Here is a 24,071-nt window from a genome sequence, read left to right as displayed (position 1 = left end):
GTGGCCCCGCCCACCAAATCGGACCAAGTGGCCCCACCCACCAAATCGGACCGAGGGGCCCCGCCCATGAAATCGGACCCATCGTGGCCCCGTCCACCAAATCAGCCCCTGAGGGGCCCCGCCCACCGAATTGGCCCCTGAAGGGCCCCGCCCATGAAATCTGACCCATAGTGACCCCATCCACCAAATCGGCCCCTGAGGGGCCCCGCCCACCAAATCGGACCCTGAGGGGCCCCGCCCACCAAATCGGCCCCTGAGGGGCCCCGCCCATGAAATCAGACCCATAGTGGCCCCGTCCACCAAATCGGCCCCTGAGGGGCCCCGCCCACCAAATCGGCCCCTGAGGGGCCCCGCCCACCAAATCGGACCCTGAGGGACCCCGCCCACCAAATCGGACCCAGAGTGGCCTCGCCCACCAAATCGGCCCCTAAGGGGCCTCGCCCACAAAATCGGACCCAGAGTGGCCCCGCCCACCAAATCGGCCCCTGAGGGGCCCCACCCACCAAATCGGCCCCTGAGGGGCCGCGCCCACTAAGTCGGCCACTGAGGTGCCCCGCCCACCAAATTGGACCCAGAGTGGCCCCACCCACCAAATCGGACCGAGTGGCCCCGCCCACCAAATTGGACCCTGAGGGGCCCCTCCCACCAAATCTGCCCCTGAGGGGCCCCGCCCACCAAATCAGACCCAGAGTGGCCCCGCCCACCAAATCGGCCCTAGAGTGGCCCTGCCCACCAAATCGGCCCCTGAGGGGCCCCGCCCACCAAATCCGCTACTGAGGTGCCCCGCCTACCAAATCGGCCCCTGAGGGGCCCCACCCACCAAATCGGACCCTGAGGGGCCCCGTCCACCAAATCGGCCCCAGAGTGGCCCCGCCCACCAAATCGTCCCGAGGGGCCCCGCCCACCAAATCTGCTCCTGAGGTGTCCCGCCCACCAAATCAGCCCCTGAGGGGCCCCGCCCATGAAATCGGACCCATAGTGGCCCCATCCACATCGGACCCGGAGGGGCCCCGCCCACCAAATCGGACCCTGAGGGGCTCCGCCCACCAAGTCGGCCCCTGAGGGGCCCCACCCACCAAATCGGACCCAGTGGCCCCGCCCACCAAATTGGCCCCTGAGGGGCCCCGCCCACCAAATCGGACCCAGAGGGGCCCCGCCCACCAAATCGGACCCTGAGGGGCCACCGCCCACCAAATCGGACCCTGAGGGGCCACCTCCCACCAAATCGGCCCCTGAGGGGTCCCGCCCACCAAATCGTCCCGAGGGGCCGCGCCCACCAAATCGGCCCCTGAGGTGCCCCGCCCACCAAATCGGACCCAGAGTGGCCCCGCCCACCAAATCAGACCCTGAGGGGCCCCGCCCACCAAATCGGCCCCTGAGGGGCCCCGCCCATGAAATCGGACCCATAGTGGCCCCATCCACCAAATCGGCCCCTGAGGGGCCCCGCCCACCACATCGGACCCTGAGGGGCCCCGCCCACCAAATCGGACCCTGATGGGCTCCGCCCACCAAGTCGGCCCCTGAGGGGCCCCACCCACCAAATCGGACCCAGTGGCCCCGCCCACCAAATCGGCCCCTGAGGGGCCCCGCCCATGAAATCGGACACATAGTGGCTCCGCCCACCAAATCGGCCCGAGTGGCCCCGCCCACCAAATCGGCCCCTGAGGGGCCCCACCCACCAAATCGGACCCTGAGGGGACCCGCCCACCAAATCGGCCCCAGGGGCCCCGCCCATGAAATCGGACCCATAGTGGCGCCGCCCACCAAATCGTCCCCAGAGTGGCCCCGCCCACCAAATCAGCCCGAGGGGCCCCGCCCACCAAATCGGACCCTGAGGGGCCCCGCCCACCAAATCAGATTCAGAGTGACCCCGCCCACCAAATCGGCCCCTGAGGGGCCCCGCCCACCAAATCGGACCCAGAGTGGCCCCGCCCACCAAATCGGACCCAGAGTGGCCCCGCCCACCAAATCGGCCCCTGAGGGGCCCCGCCCACCAAATCGGCCCCTGAGGGGCCCCGCCCACCAAATCAGCCCCAGAGTGGCCCCGCCCACCAAATCGGCCCCTGAGGGGCCCCGCCCACCAAATCGGCCCCTGAGGGGCCCCTCCCACCAAATCTCCCCCTGAGAGGCCCCGCCTACCAAATCGCCCCTGAGGGGCCCCGCCCACCAAATCGGCCCCTGAGGGGCCGCGCCAACCAAATCGGCCCCTGAGGGGCCCCGCCCACCAAATCAGCCCCTAAGGTGCCCCGTCCACCAAATCAGACCTAGAGAGGCCCCACCCACCAAATCGGACCCAGAGTGGCCCCGGCCACCAAATCGGACCCTGAGGGTCCCCGCCCATGAAATCGGACCCAGAGTAGCCCTGCCCACCAAATCGGACCCAGAGTGGCCCCGCCCACCAAATTGGACCCAGAGTGGCCCCACCCACCAAATTGGCCCCTGAGGGGCCCAGCCCATGAAATCGGCCCCAGAGTGGCCCCGCCCACCAAATCGGCCCCAGAGTGGCTCCGCCCACCAAATTGGCCCCTGAGGGGCCCCGCCCACCACATCGGACCCTGAGGGGCCCCGCCCACCAAATCGGACCCTGATGGGCTCCGCCCACCAAGTCGGCCCCTGAGGGGCCCCACCCACCAAATCGGACCCAGTGGCCCCGCCCACCAAATCGGCCCCTGAGGGGCCCCGCCCATGAAATCGGACACATAGTGGCTCCGCCCACCAAATCGGCCCGATTGGCCCCGCCCACCAAATCGGCCCCTGAGGGGCCCCACCCACCGAATCGGACCCTGAGGGGACCCGCCCACCAAATCGGCCCGAGGGGCCCCGCCCATGAAATCGGACCCATAGTGGCGCTGCCCACCAAATCGTCCCCAGAGTGGCCCCGCCCACCAAATCAGCCCGAGGGGCCCCGCCCACCAAATCGGACCCTGAGGGGCCCCGCCCACCAAATCGGCCTCTGAGGGGCCCCGCCCACCAAATCAGATTCAGAGTGGCCCCGCCCACCAAATCGGACCCAGAGTGGCCCCGCCCACCAAATCGTCCCGAGGGGCCCCGCCCACCAAATCTGCCCCTGAGGTGTCCCGCCCACCAAATCAGCCCCTGAGGGGCCCCGCCCATGAAATCGGACCCATAGTGGCCCCATCCACATCGGACCCGGAGGGGCCCCGCCCACTAAATCGGACCCTGAGGGGCTCCGCCCACCAAGTCGGCCCCTGAGGGGCCCCACCCACCAAATCGGACCCAGTGGCCCCGCCCACCAAATTGGCCCCTGAGGGGCCCCGCCCACCAAATCGGACCCAGAGGGGCCCCGCCCACCAAATCGGACCCTGAGGGGCCACCGCCCACCAAATCGGACCCTGAGGGGCCACCTCCCACCAAATCGGCCCCTGAGGGGTCCCGCCCACCAAATCGTCCCCTGAGGGGCCGCGCCCACCAAATCGGCCCCTGAGGTGCCCCGCCCACCAAATCGGACCCAGAGTGGCCCCGCCCACCAAATCAGACCCTGAGGGGCCCCGCCCACCAAATCGGCCCCTGAGGGGCCCCGCCCATGAAATCGGACCCATAGTGGCCCCATCCACCAAATCGGCCCCTGAGGGGCCCCGCCCACCACATCGGACCCTGAGGGGCCCCGCCCACCAAATCGGACCCTGATGGGCTCCGCCCACCAAGTCGGCCCCTGAGGGGCCCCACCCACCAAATCGGACCCAGTGGCCCCGCCCACCAAATCGGCCCCTGAGGGGCCCCGCCCATGAAATCGGACACATAGTGGCTCCGCCCACCAAATCGGCCCGATTGGCCCCGCCCACCAAATCGGCCCCTGAGGGGCCCCACCCACCGAATCGGACCCTGAGGGGACCCGCCCACCAAATCGGCCCGAGGGGCCCCGCCCATGAAATCGGACCCATAGTGGCGCTGCCCACCAAATCGTCCCCAGAGTGGCCCCGCCCACCAAATCAGCCCGAGGGGCCCCACCCACCAAATTGGACCCTGAGGGGCCCCGCCCACCAAATCGGCCTCTGAGGGGCCCCGCCCACCAAATCAGATTCAGAGTGGCCCCGCCCACCAAATCGGCCCCTGAGGGGCCCCGCCCACCAAATCGGACCCAGAGTGGCCCCGCCCACCAAATCGGCCCCAGAGTGGCCCCGCCACCAAATCGGCCCCTGAGGGGCCCCGCCCACCAAATCGGCCCCTGAGGGGCCCCGCCCACCAAATCAGCCCCAGAGTGGCCCCGCCCACCAAATCGGCCCCTGAGGGGCCCCTCCCACCAAATCTCCCCCTGAGAGGCCCCGCCTACCAAATTGCCCCTGAGGGGCCCCGCCCACCAAATCGGCCCCTGAGGGGCCGCGCCAACCAAATCGGCCCCTGAGGGGCCCCGCACACCAAATCAGCCCCTAAGGTGCCCCATCCACCAAATCAGACCTAGAGAGGCCCCACCCACCAAATCGGACCCAGAGTGGCCCCGGCCACCAAATCGGACCCTGAGGGGCCCCGCCCATAAAATTGGACCCAGAGTAGCCCTGCCCACCAAATCGGACCCAGAGTGGCCCCACCCACCAAATCGGACCCAGAGTGGCCCCACCCACCAAATCGGCCCCTGAGGGGCCCCGCCCATAAAATCGGCCCCAGAGTGGCCCCGCCCACCAAATCGGCCCCAGAGTGGCTCCGCCCACCAAATTGGCCCCTGAGGGGCCCCGCCCACCAAATCGGCCCGAGAGGCCCCACCCACCAAATCGGCACCTGAGGTGCCCCACCCACCAAATCGGTCTTGAGGGGTATGCAAGTGTAAGACTCTTGCAGGGGCAGCCCGGGCACCATTCCAAAGCACTATCTGTAGTTCCTTCAGGAAATACCCATCTAGTTTACAAAATGGAGTCACTTTATAGGGATTTCATCAGATCTGGTTTTCTGCAATTTTGTCATATTAGAGATTCTGCAACTGGTGTGCCCCATCTCCTCTGCGATCTGCTCCTGCAATGTCTGCTTCGGACACCAGATGCGGCTTACTAATTCTGCAGGCGATGCTGGTAACAGAGGTGGGGTTGGAACCAGAAGCTCTTGGCGGTGCAGGCTCTTCCCAGCCACTAAGATTAGGGTGCCTGGTATCTGTAGTACCATCCAGTCTGGCAGTGTGGGTGTGTGTGTATTCAGCTGCAGTAATCTCTTCCCTGTTTAGCCAATTGGAAAGCACCAAACATGTTTTAATCAGATAAATTTGTATTAACGATAACAAGATTTACAACAGATCACATGTTCATACTCATTTTATGTTTTACAGTAAATTAACCCCCCCGATGGAGACGATATCGGGAGCAAACAATAATTCGTCCATAGTTGACAATATCAAACAGAGTTCCAGTTTACCATAAATTGTACTATATACTGGTAGAACATTAATCTTATCCAACCACGGCTGCCATAATTTATGGAAGAAATCTAGCTCGTCTCTCCTGGTGTAAATGCTTTTCTCAAGCTCAGTTATGTGGTTCGTTTGAGCAATGAATTCACGTCTGGACGGAGGCTCCTCTCTAACCCAATATTTTGCAATCAGTTTACTTGCAGCAAACTATAATCTTGCAATTACAATTTTAGTCGTATTGTCAGTTAATATTTACCCTAATATACATATCAACGGATCCCTAGGAATAACGTACCCATACACCACTCCAATGCAGTTCAACACTACAATCCAATAGGAGGACAATCTGGGACAATGCCAAAGCATATGCAATATGTCCGCCTGAGATTGCCAACACCTTGGACAATCAGAGTTGGACTTCAAAAGCACCACACCTTGCTAAAGCATGAAACATATTGCCGGAAGCTGCCAGATACAGCCTTGATCTCCTCTGGTTCAGTCCTCTGTGCTCAGCTCCTGGCTTGTGTATTTGTTTTCTGCTGTGACCCCAGCCTGTTTACTGACTACTCTTATGTCTCCTGAGTTAGTGTTTTCTCTGGCCTCTTGGTTCTGACACAGCTATCTGTCTATTCTTCTACCCATCTTACTCCACAGAACAGCAGGTAACACTGGGCTTCAAGCCTAGCGGTCTCTGTGTAAGTCCAAATCCATGTAGAGGGGTTAAAGAAGTTAAAGGGTAATGGGTAGTGTTGAGCGATACCGTCCGATACTTGAAAGTATCGGTATCGGAAAGTATCGGCCGATACCAGCAAAGTATCGGATCTAATCCGATACCGATACCCGATACCAATACAAGTCAATGGGACTCAAGTATTGGAAGGTATCCCTGATGGTTCCCAGGGTCTGAAGGAGAGGAAACTCTCCTTCAGGCCCTGGGAACCATATTAATGTGTAAAAGAAAGAATTAAAATAAAAAATATTGCTATACTCACCTCTCCGACGCAGCCTGGACCTCAGCGAGGGAACCGGCAGCGTTGTTTGCTTAAAATGCGCGCGTTTACTTCTTTCCGTGACGTCACGGCTTGTGATTGGTCACGTGCCGCCCATGTGGCCGCGACGCGACCAATCACAGCAAGCCGTGACGTAATTTCAGGTCCTGAATGCCGAATTTTTTATTTTAATTCTTTCTTTTACACATTAATGTTGTTTCGATACCGATACCCGATACCACAAAAGTATCGGATCTCGGTATCGGAATTCCGATACCCGCAAGTATCGGCCGATACCCGATACTTGCGGTATCGGAATGCTCAACACTACTAATGGGCAAAACTGTGACTATAGACAATAACACATCTACTGAAATGATCAAGCTGAACAGTGATCCTCAGGAAAAAAAAATGAGTAGTGGGGTGAAACTTCTCTGGAGTAATTGGACTATGGGACTTGGTGGCTCTAAGCAATATAAACTATCGTAAGGACCAATATTTTCTGTCAGATAAATGTCAAGAATTAATATTAGAAATTTAAATAGAACTTTTTATAATAGTGCAGAGCTGAGGGATCTTACATTTAGATCTCAGGTATTTGGTAACTGAAACCTTTTTCTAAACACTTCCAGGGAGTTACAGACTCAGTTAAGTGAGGCAGGCCGATCCCACCACATTCAAACTATCATGCAGAATGAACATGTATAAAAGAAAAAAAAAGTTACATCCTCAACAACAACATATGTATGAGGGGAGAACTCCAACACTAAACTGGAGTTGCACTCATTCATGGTGGACTACTGGAGCTACTATGAGTCCTGACCAGAAGAGTAGAGAAAGTATTAGCGCCCCCATTTCAGGAGAGATTACTGCACAATCCGAATTAACGTATATACTCGAGTATAAACCGACCCGAGGATAAGCCGAGACCCCTAATTTTGACACAAAAAAAAACAAAACTTAATGACTCGAGTAAAAGCCTAGGGTGGAAAATGCAGCAGCTACCGGTAAAAATAGATACCAATAAAAGTAAAATTTATTGAGACATCAGTAGGTTAAGTGTTTTTGAATATCCATATTGAATCAGGAGCCCCATATAATGCTCCATACAGTTCATGATGGGCCTCATAAGATGCTCCATACAAAATACACCCCATATAATGCTGCACAAATGCTGATTATGGCCCCATAAGATGCTCCATACAGACATTTTTCCCATGTAATGCTTCATAAATGCTGATTATGGCCCCATAAGATGCTCCATACAGACATTTGCCCCATATAATGCTGCACAAATGCTGATTATGGCCCCATAAGATGCTCCATACAGACATTTGCCCCATATAATGCTGCGCAAATGCTGATTATGGCCCCATAAGATGCTCCATAAAGTCATTTGCCCCATATGCTGTTACTGCGATAAAAAAAAAAATCACATACTCACCTCTCGTCGCTCAGGCCCCCGAAAGTTACTATATTCTCCTGCTCCCCGTTCCACCGTCGCCAGCCGCCGCTACGTTCCACGTCCACTGCACTGACTGCTCAGGCAGAGGGCGGCGCGCTCTAATAGCGTCACCGCGCCCTCTGACCTGAGCATCAGTGCAGTGGACGGGGAACATAGCGGCGGCTGGCGACGGTGGAATGGGGAGCAGGAGAATATCGCGCACTGCTTATACTCACCTGCTCCTGGCGCGGTACCTGCAGGTCTGTTTCCTGGCGCCGGCAGCTTCTTCCTGTAGTGAGCGGTCACATGGTACTGTAGCGCCCCCACCGCCGCAGGGCCGAGGGGTACCCGGTACCGGGCCTTCTGAGTCTCTGTCCTGGGGTTGTCACGGTGGCTAGACCCGGTCCGTGACCCTGCCGAGGGGCGCACGATGAAGGTGGTGCAATAGTTCAATGTAGCTGGTGGTTAATAGTGGTGATGTTGCGGTGCAGTGTAGGCCGCAATAAATAACAAGGACACCAGGTTGCAGTCTCTTTACCTCTTTACTGAAGGCTTCAGGGTCCTCAATCCGGAATATGGTTAACCGGGCCGCGCAAGCCTGGCCGGTCCGATGGCACGTCCAGAGCTCCCTTTGCAGGTGGAAATCTGTGCCTACCTTCTAGCGCTGTGTGTTGTGGTCCTCCCCTGCTGTGCTTACGGGATAGTCCCCACAACTGTTGTGTCTGTTTCTCGTGTTCCCTCACAACTCGATTCTGATGTTCTTCTTCTTCGTCCCTCCCTGATGTTCTGGTTAGGATGCACCCGTATGACGGGTAGGCTCGGAGCTCTTCCGGGACCCTAGAGTCGCCCCTCTCCTAGTGTGCCCCCTATGTCTGCGTAGGTGATTTAGGTGAGACAGCCCGCCTGTAACTGACTGTCCTGCCGTTGGTTTGAAGTATTGCCTGGAGCTCTATACTTCCTCGGCGTTCCGGCCGCCGGCTGTGCGCCTCAGTAGGATGTTGCCTCGGTCTAACAGCATGACTCCCACTGGTATTCTCCTTCTTGCTTTGATCTCGTTGCTCACTCAGCACAATAAATCTCGCTTCTGATCCTTTCTTTGGGCACCGCCGCTATGCTGAGCAGGCACAGTCCCGTAACGTTCTCTCTCGTTGCCAGGCCTCTGTCAGGATCCCACCCCTGACAGGGACCCTACCGAATCTTCCCCCACAACACCCTCTGCCACAAGGTGTTGCCTGGTTCCAACCCAGTCAGCTTTCTCTGAACTAACTTCCTGCCTGACCCCCAGTTTTACCAAGCTGTGAGGAGTGGCCTAATGAATAGTAGCCTTAGCTCCCCCTGGAGGCCCGACTGTGAAATGTATTGGTGTATGTGATACCTGGTCAGATGAACTCCTTCAGTGCCATCAGACGTACCATAGCCTCCCTTAGCGGCAGAGCATCAGTACTGCAACGACCAGGACTCTGGGGCGCTGCACTCCCCCCCGGTTAAATCCAGTACTCCTGGACTGGGAAGAAAACAACAATACATATCAGCAAAAAGACATACAATTTTGAAAATGCAGTAACAATAAGCAAGTTTGAACAGAGCTTCCCTTTATGGGAGGTGAGGACACTTGAACGTTACAAACATGGTTAATAACTTACTATAAATAACTTCTCTTACCCAACCGGGTATTCTACTTAGTGCAAAACTCTAAACCATAATTTAACATTGCCTTTAAGGACGTACACACTCAATCCACTAAAGACCTGCTCATAAAACATTATGAAACTAACTTCTCTTTTAAGGGCGTATAAGCTGAACCCACTAAAGAATTATCCTTAAAACACTATAACACTGATCAACTGTTCTTCATTCTATTTCTTTATATCTGCAGGACCGCCTGTCCTAACTGCTCCAGGCCTGCTGCCTCTCCTTTCTGTTACAGGACCGCCCCTTTCTGCCCGGGCCTACTGCCTTTCTGCTACTATACACAGTATAGAACGTATCATTCATCCATCTTTCAGTTCAGGATCACTGAGCCATCTCTGTATGGCTCCTAGGAGGACGCACTGACTAACCCCGTACGGGTTCACTTTCTGTCCTCATTCCTCTATCAACATTATTGAACATTTCTGACAATTAACTATTTTTCTACATATAACTTTACATGTAAGCATTATTACTTCCTTTCTTAAGGCATCATTAGACTCTAAGTGCTATAAATGAATGTTCCCTTTAAGAGGGGACCAAGTCTCTATGAGGTAGTGCAACTCCTCAGGCTGCAAGTCCGTACGCAGCAAGGACTCGGGTACGGGTTCCAAGAACCGTGTCTTCGCAAAGAGTCCTTCTTTGATGTAAAACCAATAGAGAGCACCTTTAAGAAGGTGCAAACTATTTACAATATCAGTTTGTGAATCATTCACTGTCCATGATTCGGCAGTCTCTTAATAACGGGGCAAAAAGTAGAAAACAAACAAAAAGCAATAGGGATCCCGGGTCAACAAAGGGATCCCTTTAAGAGTTAACCCTGGATGGGTTTAAGCAGCAACATCAGGAAACAAACAGTTAAAGGAACTATTTACAGAAATGAAGCATTCTTACTCAGCTTTTGGTGACCTCGATCTCTGATCTCCGGCGGATGCGGTGTTTGTACCGGTGGCTGGTCTCTCAGGTGCCGTCAGATCACCCGGCGTCTGGATTTGAAGGCTAACCCTGCTTGCCAGTTCGGTGGCCGCTACAAGGCGTACGGTGGTGATAGTAACAAGATCTGTCAAATCTGGGTCAATTGTGGTTGGGTTAGCAGGTGACGCTCCCTCAGGCTCACATCGGTGGACGTTCCGTGCGCACCATCCTTGTGCGTTCCGGTGGCGGGTATAGGTCACCTGATCCCCTTTTTGCAATGGGTCACCATCTCGGCTGCAGCAGGGAGTTTTCACATTGTAACTAGTAACAAAAATGTCAGTTGGTAGTCCCGGTTCCTGTATGGAGCCCCAACCCCTCTTTGGGTGAAAGGCCAGCACAGTTCCCCGCTTTACCACATCTTTCTTGCCGTGCGCAGGCTTTCTGCGTTGCGTTTTTGGCATATCAGGTTGTTCTGTCTCGATTCGGTTTTTCCAATGTAGGATCAGACATTGTTTATACTGTTCCCAAGTGAGCACAGCAAGGGTGAGGCCTTCCCCCCGAGCTCCATCTGGCTCGTTCCATGGGGTGTCCCACTGGAGGATCACCCCGTCTGGGCCCACATCTAGGGGTTCTCCCATCTTGGTCGGTAGTGGAGGTACCAGCTTCCCCATCATGTCGGGGGTGAGGACCACCCGCTCTACCGAGTAGAGGCGGTTATTGTTGGAATGCGGAGTGGTCGCGGGAGCGGGAGCGGGCGGGGGAACAGGGGCATCTTCCATACCTGCGCCTGATGTGATTCCACCGATGTCGATCCGTTCCATTAACAAGGACGCTGGAATCGGCTGCAGCCCGGACCGCGACTCCTCCTCGGCGGCCTCTGGATGCGGCTCCGCTCCCCATGGCTCCTCCTCCACTGGCTCCGAGGTCGGGATGAATAGGCTCCGCTCCGCTGCCGGCTCCAAGGGGTGCAGATCCCTCCACAGTGGTGGACTCTGGTTCGCTTCCGGTGGGTGAGGGCGAGCCGAGATCACTTCGTCGTTGCTCGGGCACTTGCTGATCATCATCGCTGTCCGACATTCGGTGGCAGTGCATGCATCTGGCTCCGCCATTCCTCCAGGGTCGAGCTCCCTCTTCACCTCGTTCCCGCCGTTGCAAGTCAGGGGGCAGTTCTCTTTCACTGCTGGGCAGGTCGTCACCTCGCAGCAGGAGTCGGAGGGGGCGGTCGTTACTTTTGGCGCCGCTTTGGTAGTCTCCTCCCATGGCACGCCCTCCTTCCTCTGCGCTCCCTGTGGCGCTGCAATGGCGGCGGTTTTTGGCGGGAACTTTTGGCAATACACAGTCCTTCCAATAAAGCACAGTCCAAGCTCAGTAAATCACAGTTCCAAGGCACACATGACCTGATTCTTCAGGCTTAAGTAGATCCTGTTCCTGACGCCAAGTTTTGTAGCGCCCCCACCGCTGCAGGGCCGAGGGGTACCCGGTACCGGGCCTTCTGAGTCTCTGTCCTGGGGTTGTCACGGTGGCTAGACCTGGTCCGTGACCCTGCCGAGGGGCGCACGATGAAGGTGGTGCAATAGTTCAATGTAGCTGGTGGTTAATAGTGGTGATGTTGCGGTGCAGTGTAATAAATAACGAGGGCACCAGGTTGCAGTCTCTTTACCTCTTTACTGAAGGCTTCAGGGTCCTCAATCCGGAATACGGTTAACCGGGCCGCGCAAGCCTGGCCGGTCCGATGGCACGTCCAGAGCTCCCTTTGCAGGTGGAAATCTGTGCCTACCTTCTAGCGCTGTGTGTTGTGGTCCTCCCCTGCTGTGCTTACGGGATAGTCCCCACAACTGTTGTGTCTGTTTCTCGTGTTCCCTCACAACTCGATTCTGATGTTCTTCTTCGTCCCTCCCTGATGTTCTGGTTAGGACGCACCCGTATGACGGGTAGGCTCGGAGCTCTTCCGGGACCCTAGAGTCGCCCCTCTCCTAGTGTGCCCCCTATGTCTGCGTAGGTGATTTAGGTGAGACAGCCCGCCTGTAACTGACTGTCCTGCCGTTGGTTTGAAGTATTGCCTGGAGCTCTATACTTCCTCGGCGTTCCGGCCGCCGGCTGTGCGCCTCAGTAGGATGTTGCCTCGGTCTAACAGCATGACTCCCACTGGTATGCTCCTTCTTGCTTTGATCTCGTTTTTCACTCAGCACAATAAATCTCGCTTCTGATCCTTTCTTTGGGCACCGCCGGTATGCTGAGCAGGCACGGTCCCGTAACGTTCTCTCTCGTTGCCAGGCCTCTGTCAGGATCCCACCCCTGACAGGGACCCTACCGAATCTTCCCCCACAACACCCTCTGCCACAAGGTGTTGCCTGGTTCCAACCCAGTCAGCTTTCTCTGAACTAACTTCCTGCCTGACCCCCAGTTTTACCAAGCTGTGAGGAGTGGCCTAATGAATAGTAGCCTTAGCTCCCCCTGGAGGCCCGACTGTGAAATGTATTGGTGTATGTGATACCTGGTCAGATGAACTCCTTCAGTGCCATCAGACGTACCATAGCCCCCCTTAGCGGCAGAGCATCAGTACTGCAACGACCAGGACTCTGGGGCGCTGCAGTACTGCCACTCCCCTACCGACCCCTGGGTATGACTCGAGTATAAGCTGAGAGGGGCAATTTCAGCCTAAAAAAATGGGCTGAAATTGTCAGCTTATACTCGAGTATATACGGTATTTAGGATTGAAAACATAATGGAAATTATGACGTGGAGTGAATCCATGAAACCAGGGCTCGAGCCATGCCAACACATCTCCTGCAGGCGTGAATAAATGTACAGTGGGTACAGAAAGTATTCAGACCCCTTTACATTTTTCACTCTTTGTTTCATTGCAGCCATCCCATTGCATTACACCCCATCTTGACTGAAAACAAAACAGAAATATAGAAATTTTAGCAAATTTAATATAAAAGAAAAACTGAAGTATCACATGGTCATAAGTATTCCGACCCTTTGCTCATACACTCATATATCAGTCCCATGCTGTCCATTTCCTTGTGATCCTCCTTGAGATGGTTCTACGCCTTCATTGGAGGCCAGCTGGGTTTAATTAACCCCCGGAGCCTTTTTCAGTTTAGCGTTTTCATTTTTCACTCCCCTTCTTCTCAGAGAGATAACTTTTTTATTTTTCCATCAATATGGCCATGTGAGGACTTGTTTTTGCGGGATGAGTTGTACTTTTGAATGACACCATTGATTTTACCATGTTGTGTACTAGAAAACGGGAAAAAATTCCAAGTGTGGTGAAATTTAAAAAATAAAAGTGCAATCTCACACTTGTCATTTGTTTGTTTTTTTGCTACGTTCACTAAACTGAGCTGCCATTATGATTCTCCAGGTCATTACGAGTTCATACACAACAAACATGTCTAGGTTCTTTTTTTATCTATGTGGTGAAAAAAAAAAAAACAACTTTGTTAAAAAATAAAATTTGCGCCATTTTCTGATACCCGTAGTGTCTCATTTTTTGTGATCTCGGGTTGGGTGAGGGCTTATTTTTTGCGCGCTGAGCTGACGTTTTTAATGACATCATGTTGGTGCAGATACGATCTTTTGATCGCCCATTGTTGCATTTTAATGCAATGTCGCGGCGACCAAAAAAACATAATTCTGGCGTTTTGACTTTATTTCTCGCTATGTCGTTTAGCAATCAGATTAATCCTTTTTTTTATAGATCAGGCGATTCTGAACGCAGCGGCGCCAAATATGTGTATGTTTGATTTTATTTTTATTGTTTTATTTTGAATGGGCGAAAGGGGCTGATTTGAATTTTTATACTTTTAAAAACTTTTTTTGTTTTACTTTTGGCATGCTTCAATAGTCTCCATAGGAGACTATTGCTAAAAAACACATGAAGGACTCCCAGACTATGAGAAATAAGATTCTCTGGTCTGATGAGATGAAGACAGACCTTTTTAGTGATAATTCTATGCGGTATGTGTGGAGAAAACCAGGCACTGCTCATCACCTGCCCAATACAATCCCTACAGTGAAACATGGTGGTGGCAGCATCATGTTATGGGGGTGTTTTTCAGCTGTAGGGACAGGACGACTGGTTGTCATCGAAGGAAACATGGATGCGGTCAAGTACAGAGATATCCTGGATGAAAACCTCTTCCAGAGTGCTCTGGACCTCAGACTTGGCCGAAGGTTCACCTTCCAACAAGACAATGACCCTAAGCACACAGCTAAAATAACAGAGGAGTGGCTTCAGAACAACTCTGTGACCATTCTTGACTGGCCCAGCCAGAGCCCTGACCTAAACCCAACTGAGCATCTCTGGAGAGACCTGAAAATGGCGTCCACCAATGTTCACCATCCAACCTGACGGAACTGGAGAGGATCTTTCCAAGAAGAATGGCCGAGGATCCCCAAATCTAGGTGTGAAAAACTTGTTGCATCATTCCCAAGAAGTCTCATGGCTGTACTAGCTCTGAAGGTGCTTCTACTCAATACTGAGCAAAGGGTCTGAATACTTATGACCATGGGATAGTTCAGTTTTTCTTTTTTAATAAATTTGCAAAAATTACTACATTCCTGTTTTTTTCAGTCAAGATGGGGTGCAGAGTGTACATTAATGAGGAAAAAAATGAACTTTTTTGAATTTACCAAATGGCTGTAATGAAACAGAGTGAAAAATGTAAAGGGGTCTGAATACTTTCTGTACCCACTGTACATTTATTCACGCCTGCAGGAGATGTGTTGGCATGGCTCTAGCCCTGGTTTCATGGATTCACTCCACGTCATAAATTACATTATGTTTTCAATCCTAAGGTATTCAGATTGTGCAGTAATCTCTCCTGAAATGGGGGCGCTAATACTTTCTCTACGCTACTTTCCGTGCCCACTGTATATTACAGCCATCAGCCACGTACAACTTAGAGATACATCATGGCACCGGTGTACTAATTATTATGTAGATTATCACAATCCTGTCTGAAGTTAGTCGGTTTTATAAGAAATTGTAAAATCAGGATAAAGGGAAACTCTGTTATTGTGCAGAAATTCACACTTGGCCTCACTGCACATTCAATGTTGTCGATCATAAAAGTGAAGTTTGGCCAGAAAGACGGGACCTGGTCTTGTAGGGACCATATGATCACATTCAGCAGCACAGAAGGGAAAGAAGGGAGATTCATCCGATATCAGGGATCTAAGAATGACCCAAGCGATCCCTAATAGGATGACCAGCCAGAGACATAATATTAGGAAAGGTGTAATCTGTCACAGACTGTTTAGGCATTTTGTTTTAGAATATGAACGAGATCCCACCAGTTTAAGACTCAATATATTAGAACAAATATCAGAACGTGTGTCTAATAGGTCCCAAAGACTTGTGAATAGAGAATCATATTGGATGTTTAAACTATCCACACTTAAACCGGAGGATTTTCCATGTACATATATTGTTCTTTATACGGATTTTATTGTGCAGCCAATATGCATTTTACATCTATTTGTATTGTTTTGTATACGAAGAAAGGTTTCTATACAAAAAACTGCACCATAGGCACGGTGTAATTAATGAATTAAGCAATTGGATCAGTGACGCCGTTCTGGAGGATATAAAACATCCACAATGTATCATTTGTATAAGCCGAGGAAGGAGCTGGTTCACATCGGAAAGGAGTAGAATATTAACATGAAAAGTTTTGGGTTTTTTTTAACGTTCATTTGTTTTGATAGCCAACTTTATGGCTCAGCACTTGGCAGTGCTTTTCAAAGCCCTGATTTTTTCCTTCTTCCCATATCAGGGATTTTGGAAGCCAACAGCATCATTACCCTCCGTTTTATCTAAAAGGCTCATCATAATATTTTTCTCACTTGTCAGCACATTCTACATACCCTGCCGTTTGGCTTTGTAGTTTACAGATCTGGGCAGGTAACGGTCAGAGTCTTCTAATCTCAGGGGATAGGTGGATCTACCAGGTTGTAAGTTCTAGAGAAAATGGCTTTCAATGCCCAAAGTCATTTGAACAGTTTTGGGTGGAGGAGAATGTTGTGGTCTAGACGGTGATCATGGTAATACGGCCAGACTACACCACCGATAAAGCAGCCACAGCCGGTGATGAGAAGAATCTGTGACCTCTCTGCATTTAGTGGTCACTACTCACCTGGGTAGTCATATGTAGGAATCTCCTCTTTACACCACTCATCCCCCCTCACATATATCTCTGTAGTATTAATATGGGTCAGATCTTCACCCTGTAACAAATATTATAAAAGTCACAGACAGATGGAGAAGTCCCATCTATGATCAGCTCTAATCCTGCCATCTCCACCGTTCTCATTACACAAGTATAAAACATATAATACTGGTGGATAAAACAAGACTGAGCACAAGACCTTCACCGGCGTCTACACATCATAGGGGAGATCTCCTGACACCTTCTCTCCATCTACCTGATGATCCTGAGGAACATCGGGATCTTCTTGTTTACAGTCCTGTGGAAGAAGAGGACGGGGACATCTCTCTGGTGTTGTCCTCTTACTGGATAGATCTGGAGGAAACACATACAGGGAGTGAATTCATTCTTTACATACAGATAATTATAGGCCGTGTGTATTTAGTCCTGTCTATTACCTGGAGATGTGAGGGGCTGGGGAACCTCCATTATGACGTTCTTGTACAGATCTCTGTGTTCTTCTAAATACTCCCACTCCTCCATGGAGAAATAGACAGCGACATCCTGACACCTTATAGGAACCTGACACATACAATGATACCGTCATCCCCCCGATCCCTTCATAGCGTTACTGTATAATGTCCCAGCATTCCCAGCAGTGTCACCTCTCCAGTCAGCAGCTCAATCATCTTGTAGATGAGTTCTAGGATCTTCTGGTCATTGATGTCCTCATGGATCAGGGGGTGAGGTGGAGGCCCCGTGATTGGGCTCAGGGGTCTTCCCCATCCCTCAGACACAGGGTCCTGACAGCGATCACTAGAGGTCTTCTTCACCACTGTGTAATCCTGGTAACGGAGAGACACATTAATAAATCTCACTACAGACATTTCCAGAGTCCTCACCTCTCCAGTTCTGTCCATCTGTTATTCCCATAGATAAGAATGATGTAATGTGACGTCATCAGAATCTCTCACCTCTCCAGTAAGCCGGAAGAGGATCTCTAGGGTGAGGTGTAATATCCTCTCCGCCATCTTGTCTCTGTCCATATCCATCTGTGATGGGTAAATCAGGAAAATTCTCTTTTGTAGAAGATCTTCACCGAGAGGATCCGATATTGTAGAGACCTGAATGAGAAGATGAGCCGATGTAACATCATAAGAATCCTGTGTAATAATACAATTACTGGAGATAATAAGGGAAACATATGAGGAGATTTATTATTTTACAGTATTTAGTTTCCTTCTTTACATCTACTAATAAATCCTATATATTTAGGCCACAGACAACAAGCAGTTTCCTCCTCGGAGTCGGCAGCTGAATACGTTTCTCATAGACTCATCTTCCATAACGCTAATTCTCGTCTCATTTACCGACCCTGGAATCGGCATTAGCAATACTGCAGGAGATATTCATTACACGCGACATAAGAAATAACTACTTCATGATGAGGACGACATCTTCATCTTCTACTACGGCTCTAGAAACATATTTGGCCAGAGTCGGTCACTGACTCCATCACCACCGGCCGTCTATATGAAGGTTTCACGTCTTCCCCGCACTGTAATCTTTTATCACGTTAGATCTCAGCTCTGATTCACACACAGAAGTTTGTTTATAGCCTAGGAAAGGGGGTAATACCCATGGAGCTTCCCTGGCTAGTAATATCAGCTCACAACTGTATACTTAGCCTTTAGTGGCTATAAAAATGGGGGACTCCTCTAAAAAAGTGACGTAGTTTGCTCCTATATTTAATAACCAGCAAAGCTATGCAGACAGTTGCGGGTTGATATTAATAGCCTAGGAAGGGGCCATGAATACTGTTGCCCCAGGCTAAAAATATCAGCTCTCAGCTGCCCAGAAAAGGCACATCTCTAAGATGCACTAATTCTGGCACTTAACCTCTCTCGCTTCCTACTTGCCCTGTAGCTGAAATTGTGATGATGGGAAGGAGAGGGTGACAATACCACACCCCACTGAGCCCTGTCAATTCATAGGCATCATAGCAACCAAGTGGGCTATTGTTTTGGATGATACACTCCTGCCTATCCAACTATCGTATGGTAAATATCTCATAGATCCTGGGTTCATTAGTATTTGCACCAAGAATGAGGCTAAGTGAGTATTTATTAATTAACTGTCGGTGGTCGGAGGTAGTCATTGAGGTGGATGGTACCATATTGTGCATGTAGGGAGCAGTATTGTGGGAACGTTAGAAAGTTGGGGGATGGCAGTACTGTGGGGACATTATACTGTGTGTGAGGGGGATGCAATTCCTGTAATAACATTATCCTGTGTCTGTGGGAAGCCACTATTATGGGAACTTTATACTCTGTGTGGGGGTATGGCGGTACTGTAGGAACATTATACTGTGTGGGGGTATGGCGGTAGTATGAGAACATTATACTGTGTGTGTGGGGGTATGGTGTTAATATGAGAACATTATACTGTGTGTGGGGGTATGGTTGTAATATGAGAACATTATACTGTGTGTGGTGGGATGATGGCACTGTGAGAACATTATAATGTGTGTGGGGGTATGGCGGTACTATGAGAACATTATACTGTGTGTGGTGGGATGGAGGTACTGTAGGAACATTATACTGTGTGTGGGGGTGTGGCAGTACTGTAGGAACATTATACTGTGTGTGGGGGTATGCTGGTACTATGAGAACATTATACTATACCCACACAGTATAATGTTCTCATAGTACCAGCATACCCCCACACACAGTATAATGTTCCTACAGTACTGCCACACCCCCACACACAGTATAATGTTCCTATGGTGGTATGGTGGTAGTGTGAAAATACCTTTTTTACGAGAGATGCCAGTACTGTGGAAACATTATATTACATAAGGGGTGTAAAGAGGAGAGTCATAAAAAAGCCTCCTCAGGGCTGTGCTGCATTTGTACAGACTGCTATCTGCCATCCAGACGGGACCATGTGACATCATTGGGAAGAGGGAGGGTTTCCGGAGGGAAGAGTCTAGAGGGTGCACCTGGTCAGGAGACCTTGATGACGCAGTTACTGATATTATAAAGGCCGGAGCCCCAAAGGCAGAACAGATTTGGCGCCAAGCAAAGGAAAGGGGTGCAGGGAAGAATCTGAGGTACCAGCTCATGGTAAAGTGCCCGAGGCAGCTGGGTGTGGGGCAGAACCTGCTTACAGGGCATAATGGGGGCATTACACTGTGTGGGGCCAAGAAAGGGGCCCTGTACTAGGAGAACACTCCGCTCCCTCACTTCCTGTCCTCCATAGTTGGCTCGTATGTATCTATTACAGGAAACAGAACAACAACATTATGATTCTTATAAAGTGGCAACAACAACCCCAAAAGAGTCTCCTCAGTGCAGAAGGGGTTAATGTCCCCGGCTGCGCTCAGTAATGGGGAATCTCCACATACCTCCACCTGCAGAGCCGCACTCCACAGATATGGCTGCTCTGTGCGCACAGGACCTGTGATGAGGTCACAGGGGGAGGAGTCAGGGGTCACGTGATCCGCAGTGAAGACGCTACATGGAGACTTCTCCTCAGTCAGTGACATTCCCGCCATTATTCGCCCTCACTACTGGCACAATCACCTCGCGCCGCCTTTTCTACACAATGTTCTGTGTGGAATGTAACGTGTGATTTCTCTGGAGACAAATAGACCCCACACATGAGGAAATTATCACCAGTTGGGGGGGCGTGGCCTAGGCAGCAATGGTGTAGGGTGTGCGGTGCCTAAGCTCCTGAGTGACATCATCTGAAATCAACTCAAACCGTGGAAAAACAGCATCCTTTGGTAAAAATAATTGAGGATATGTTCCCAGTATCTCTCTAGGATAACAAAGAGCCTAAATTTGTGACTTAATTGTCTCTTCTGAGAGAAATTCCTGTCAGCATTTTGAGGCCTGTCAATCTTTATGACAGGAATCCTCAGCCATTTTTCCTGCCGGTTTTCTCCCTGTTAAATTGACTGTGATTCCTCAGCTTGTCCACCCAGTACTGTGACAACCCACCTGACAACAGAGGAACCCCTGGAATTAACGGGTCACAGTGTTTATTACCTTCACCCCGACACCGGCCCGGGTAATTAGAGAAGTACCAGCTCTCCGGGCGCCATCTTAGAAAATCGTCATCTGACACAATAGGAGTATTTACCGCCCTGCCCATCTCTATACAGCACCAAGCCTCCCCGGACTGAAAGGCGGAGGCAGAAAAGAACAGTTAAGGATTCAGGGAGGATCCGGTGAAGTGACGGACAGCGCTTCACGCCACCTCCGACACTCCCCTGGACTTCGCATCATAGGAGAAAACAGAAGACGCCGCCATTTTATTGGTGGTCAGTGGCGGACCAGGCGACATGCACGACCGGCTCCTGTTAAAGCTGCGCCGGACAACACAAGCTGGACCCGATCATCTGCAAATCTACTCGGCGGTAAGTTCCAGCTCCTGGCTGGGAAAGTCCCTGCACCGGAAGACGACAACGTGGCAACACAAGCGGAGGACTCAGACAGCTGGCCGGACTGCTTCAGCGCCATTTCTGGAGGTGGTGAGTTCCAGCTTATGTTGGATGCTGCATCACAGGGGGTAGAGAGATTAACGGAGACCGACGGTCCGGAACGCCGTTGGCTCTGAAGATCCTGCCAGATCCACTAGCAAGAAGAAGAGACTACAACACAACTAATCCTGCTGACGACTAGTTAGGAGCCTGAAGGGCTTTTAATGCAAAAGAGCTATAACCTAATTTCTCTGGCAGGATCAACCCCAGGTGAATAGTATTAGTTTACACACCCCTCTGTATCTCTGCATAGTCATAACTACTGCCTGCCTATATAGTACCTTCTCTCTCCTAATTATATTCTTAGGGTTATTCTAATAAGCAACCCTTTGTCGCTTACTTCAGAGTTACCAGTAGAGAATTCTGACTAATGCTCCCTAAAATTCTTCCACGACAACATATAAATCAGTCTATATAATTCCAACTTTGCTGGGAGATTTAGAGTGTGGGCAACCCTCCTACCCTATTCTGTGACTGTCTTAGTTACTACTATCTGAACTCTAGAGCACTGATCGGGGATAATTATGAGTAAATCCTCGGCCAAACCCCAATTCTCAAACATGGCCTCATCAAATTCTCAAAAAGCCCAAAAATTTAAAGGGGTAGGGCGAAATACATCAAAAGACTTGATAACTAAAACAAGTCCCAATAGGTCCAGGTCCCCACTAAAAGATGAGGAAGAATCAGACCACGAAAAACTCTCTAACCGCAATGAAGTAAAATAATCCTCCCCCACTACTATTATAGAGATGGATTCATCTACCTCTTTAAAGAGGAAAATTCCAGAGGTTATAGCCGAAAAATACACTACTCCACATGACTCATCTGAAGAGGTCTCAGAAACCTCTCCTAACTTGAGCCCAGCTAAATCCAAGCAAAAAATAAGTAACCCAAACATAGACGATACCCAGGGATTTGACCTGAATTCTGTGGGGATTCTTATATCTAAATTGACAGGGAAAATGGACAAATTCGAAAATAGTATGGATGAAAAATTTGATAAACAAAATAAATTACTAGAAGACTCATTGTCCCTCCTCAGCAAAAGGATGGACAGGTTTGAGGACAGAATTAAAAAATAGAAGAGAGGCCAGATCTAACCTCTAAAATAAACAAAGACATAACAAAAGAGTTGCACAAGCTGAAGCTCAAGTTAGCAGATTTAGAAGATCGAAATCGCAGAAACAATATTAAAATTAGGGGCATCCCCGAGACCATAGGCCCAAACAAACTGGAGGAAATTACCAAAAAATTATTCAGGAAAATTATTCCCTCCCTAACGGAGCAAGAGCTAGAAATTGACAGAATACATAGGCTGCGAAAACCGCCCACCATCCCTAAAGACCTACCCAGAGACACACTCATGAGAGTGCACTTCTTCAAAACAAAAGAAAGAATCCAAAATTACTTTAGAGAAAATAAACATTTCCCTGAGCCATTTGAAAAACTAAAAATATATGCTGACCTCTCCAAAGAAACGATTGAAGGGAGGAAAACTTTCAAAGCATTACCATACCTCTCAGGGAGAATTAAATCTCCTATAAGTGGGGATTCCCACTCAAGTTAATAGTCAACTACAAAGGCAACTTTATCGTTCTTAATTCTCCAGAAGAAGGCAGAGACTTCTTGCACTCCATCAGTATTCCTCTTCAACCACGACATAAGGATCGCCTTGACTCTGATGGTAAAACATGAAGAGTTTTTGATCAAGTTTATTGTTTACTTAAATGGGAAACTATCCCGATAAGAAGCTAATACCTATCTTTGGTTGTTCTTGTTAATGTTACATGGATATAAGTTCAACAACTAAGAAGGTGTTGCTTGGGAGCTAGTAACACGAACTTTTCCCCCCAACAGGTGAAGTCAGGTTCACCGCAGTGGACCACTTCAAGTGGACATTTCAGTTTACTGTTTATTGTTCTTAATTTTATTTAAAGTATATAGGTTTGTTAATCCTCACAGGTTTTCTTATACACAATGAGTTTAAAATTATTATCTTACAACGTAAGAGGTTTAAATAGTCCACACAAAAGACACACCCTTTGGAGAGAACTAATTAAAAGCCATGCCGATATAATTTGCATACAGGAATCCAAATTTAAACACACAGACAACCCAAAATTTTCGCATAAAAACTTCCCACATATCTACAAGTCTGACAACACAAAAAAGAGGAGATCAAAGATGCTAAAGGGATATTTCATATTCTTGTTTGTTCTCTGAATAACCAGATTTGCACAATCGTTAATATCTACGCCCCCAACACGGGTCAAATAGGTTTCCTGAACAAAGTAAATAAAAAAGTCATATCAGTCAAGAGAGGTGCCATGATTTGGTTGGGAGACTTTAATATGGTTCCGAATGCAAATATGGATTCCTCCAACCCAAATAGATACAGACCACACACTTTAGACAATTGGATACATCAAAATGAATTATTTGACATCTTTCGGTGCCTAAACACCACTTCAATTGAATTCTCCCATTTCTTTGACCCTCATCAATCAGCGTCACAAATTGACTTAATCCTATCAGATATCTTTACACTCCCCAAGATCCATAGAATTACTATAGAAAGGAAAACCTTCTCGGATCACTCCCCAGTTTCAGCGGAAATTCAAATTGGCCACACGATTAATAAAAATCCACTATGGAAATGTGACGCTAACCTATTACACCACCCTGATCATAGATCAATAATAGAAAAATCACTAACAAATTATTTCACAGAAAACTCACCTACCGAAACAACACCATTCACCCATTGGTGCGCCCATAAAGCGGTCATAAGGGGCATCATGATCCAAATCTCTGCAAAAAGGAAAAGAATGTTTAGGATCCAGATTGAGGATATTCAAAATAAAATAAAAGATAAGGAAAGCGAACAACTAAATTCAAACCCCCCATCTACTCAAATTAAAACAGAGCTACTAAAACTCAGGCAGGAGCTCAAGAAAATAATTTTTTCATCATACCA

At 50.1% G+C, this 24,071-nt stretch overlaps 1 protein-coding gene across 1 annotated transcript in view; it reads right to left on the bottom strand.

The window, feature by feature from the left end:
* The window catches only part of LOC143768282 (uncharacterized), a 108,729-nt gene extending 88,625 nt beyond the window's left edge, over window positions 1-20,104 (bottom strand). The window contains exons 1-3 of the mRNA XM_077256976.1: window positions 19,955-20,104; window positions 17,523-17,672; window positions 17,214-17,393 (exon numbers count right to left, since the gene is read on the bottom strand). Coding sequence (XP_077113091.1) covers window positions 17,214-17,393; window positions 17,523-17,672; window positions 19,955-20,104 — 480 coding nt within the window. The remainder of the gene's footprint in view (window positions 1-17,213; window positions 17,394-17,522; window positions 17,673-19,954) is intronic.
* Window positions 20,105-24,071: the final 3,967 nt, after the last annotated feature.

Source organism: Ranitomeya variabilis, chromosome 4, assembly GCF_051348905.1.
Source record: "Ranitomeya variabilis isolate aRanVar5 chromosome 4, aRanVar5.hap1, whole genome shotgun sequence".
Classification (NCBI taxonomy): Eukaryota; Metazoa; Chordata; class Amphibia; order Anura; family Dendrobatidae; genus Ranitomeya; species Ranitomeya variabilis.
Note: the sequence above shows the minus strand (reverse complement) of the source record. Positions and strands in the feature narration are given on the sequence as shown.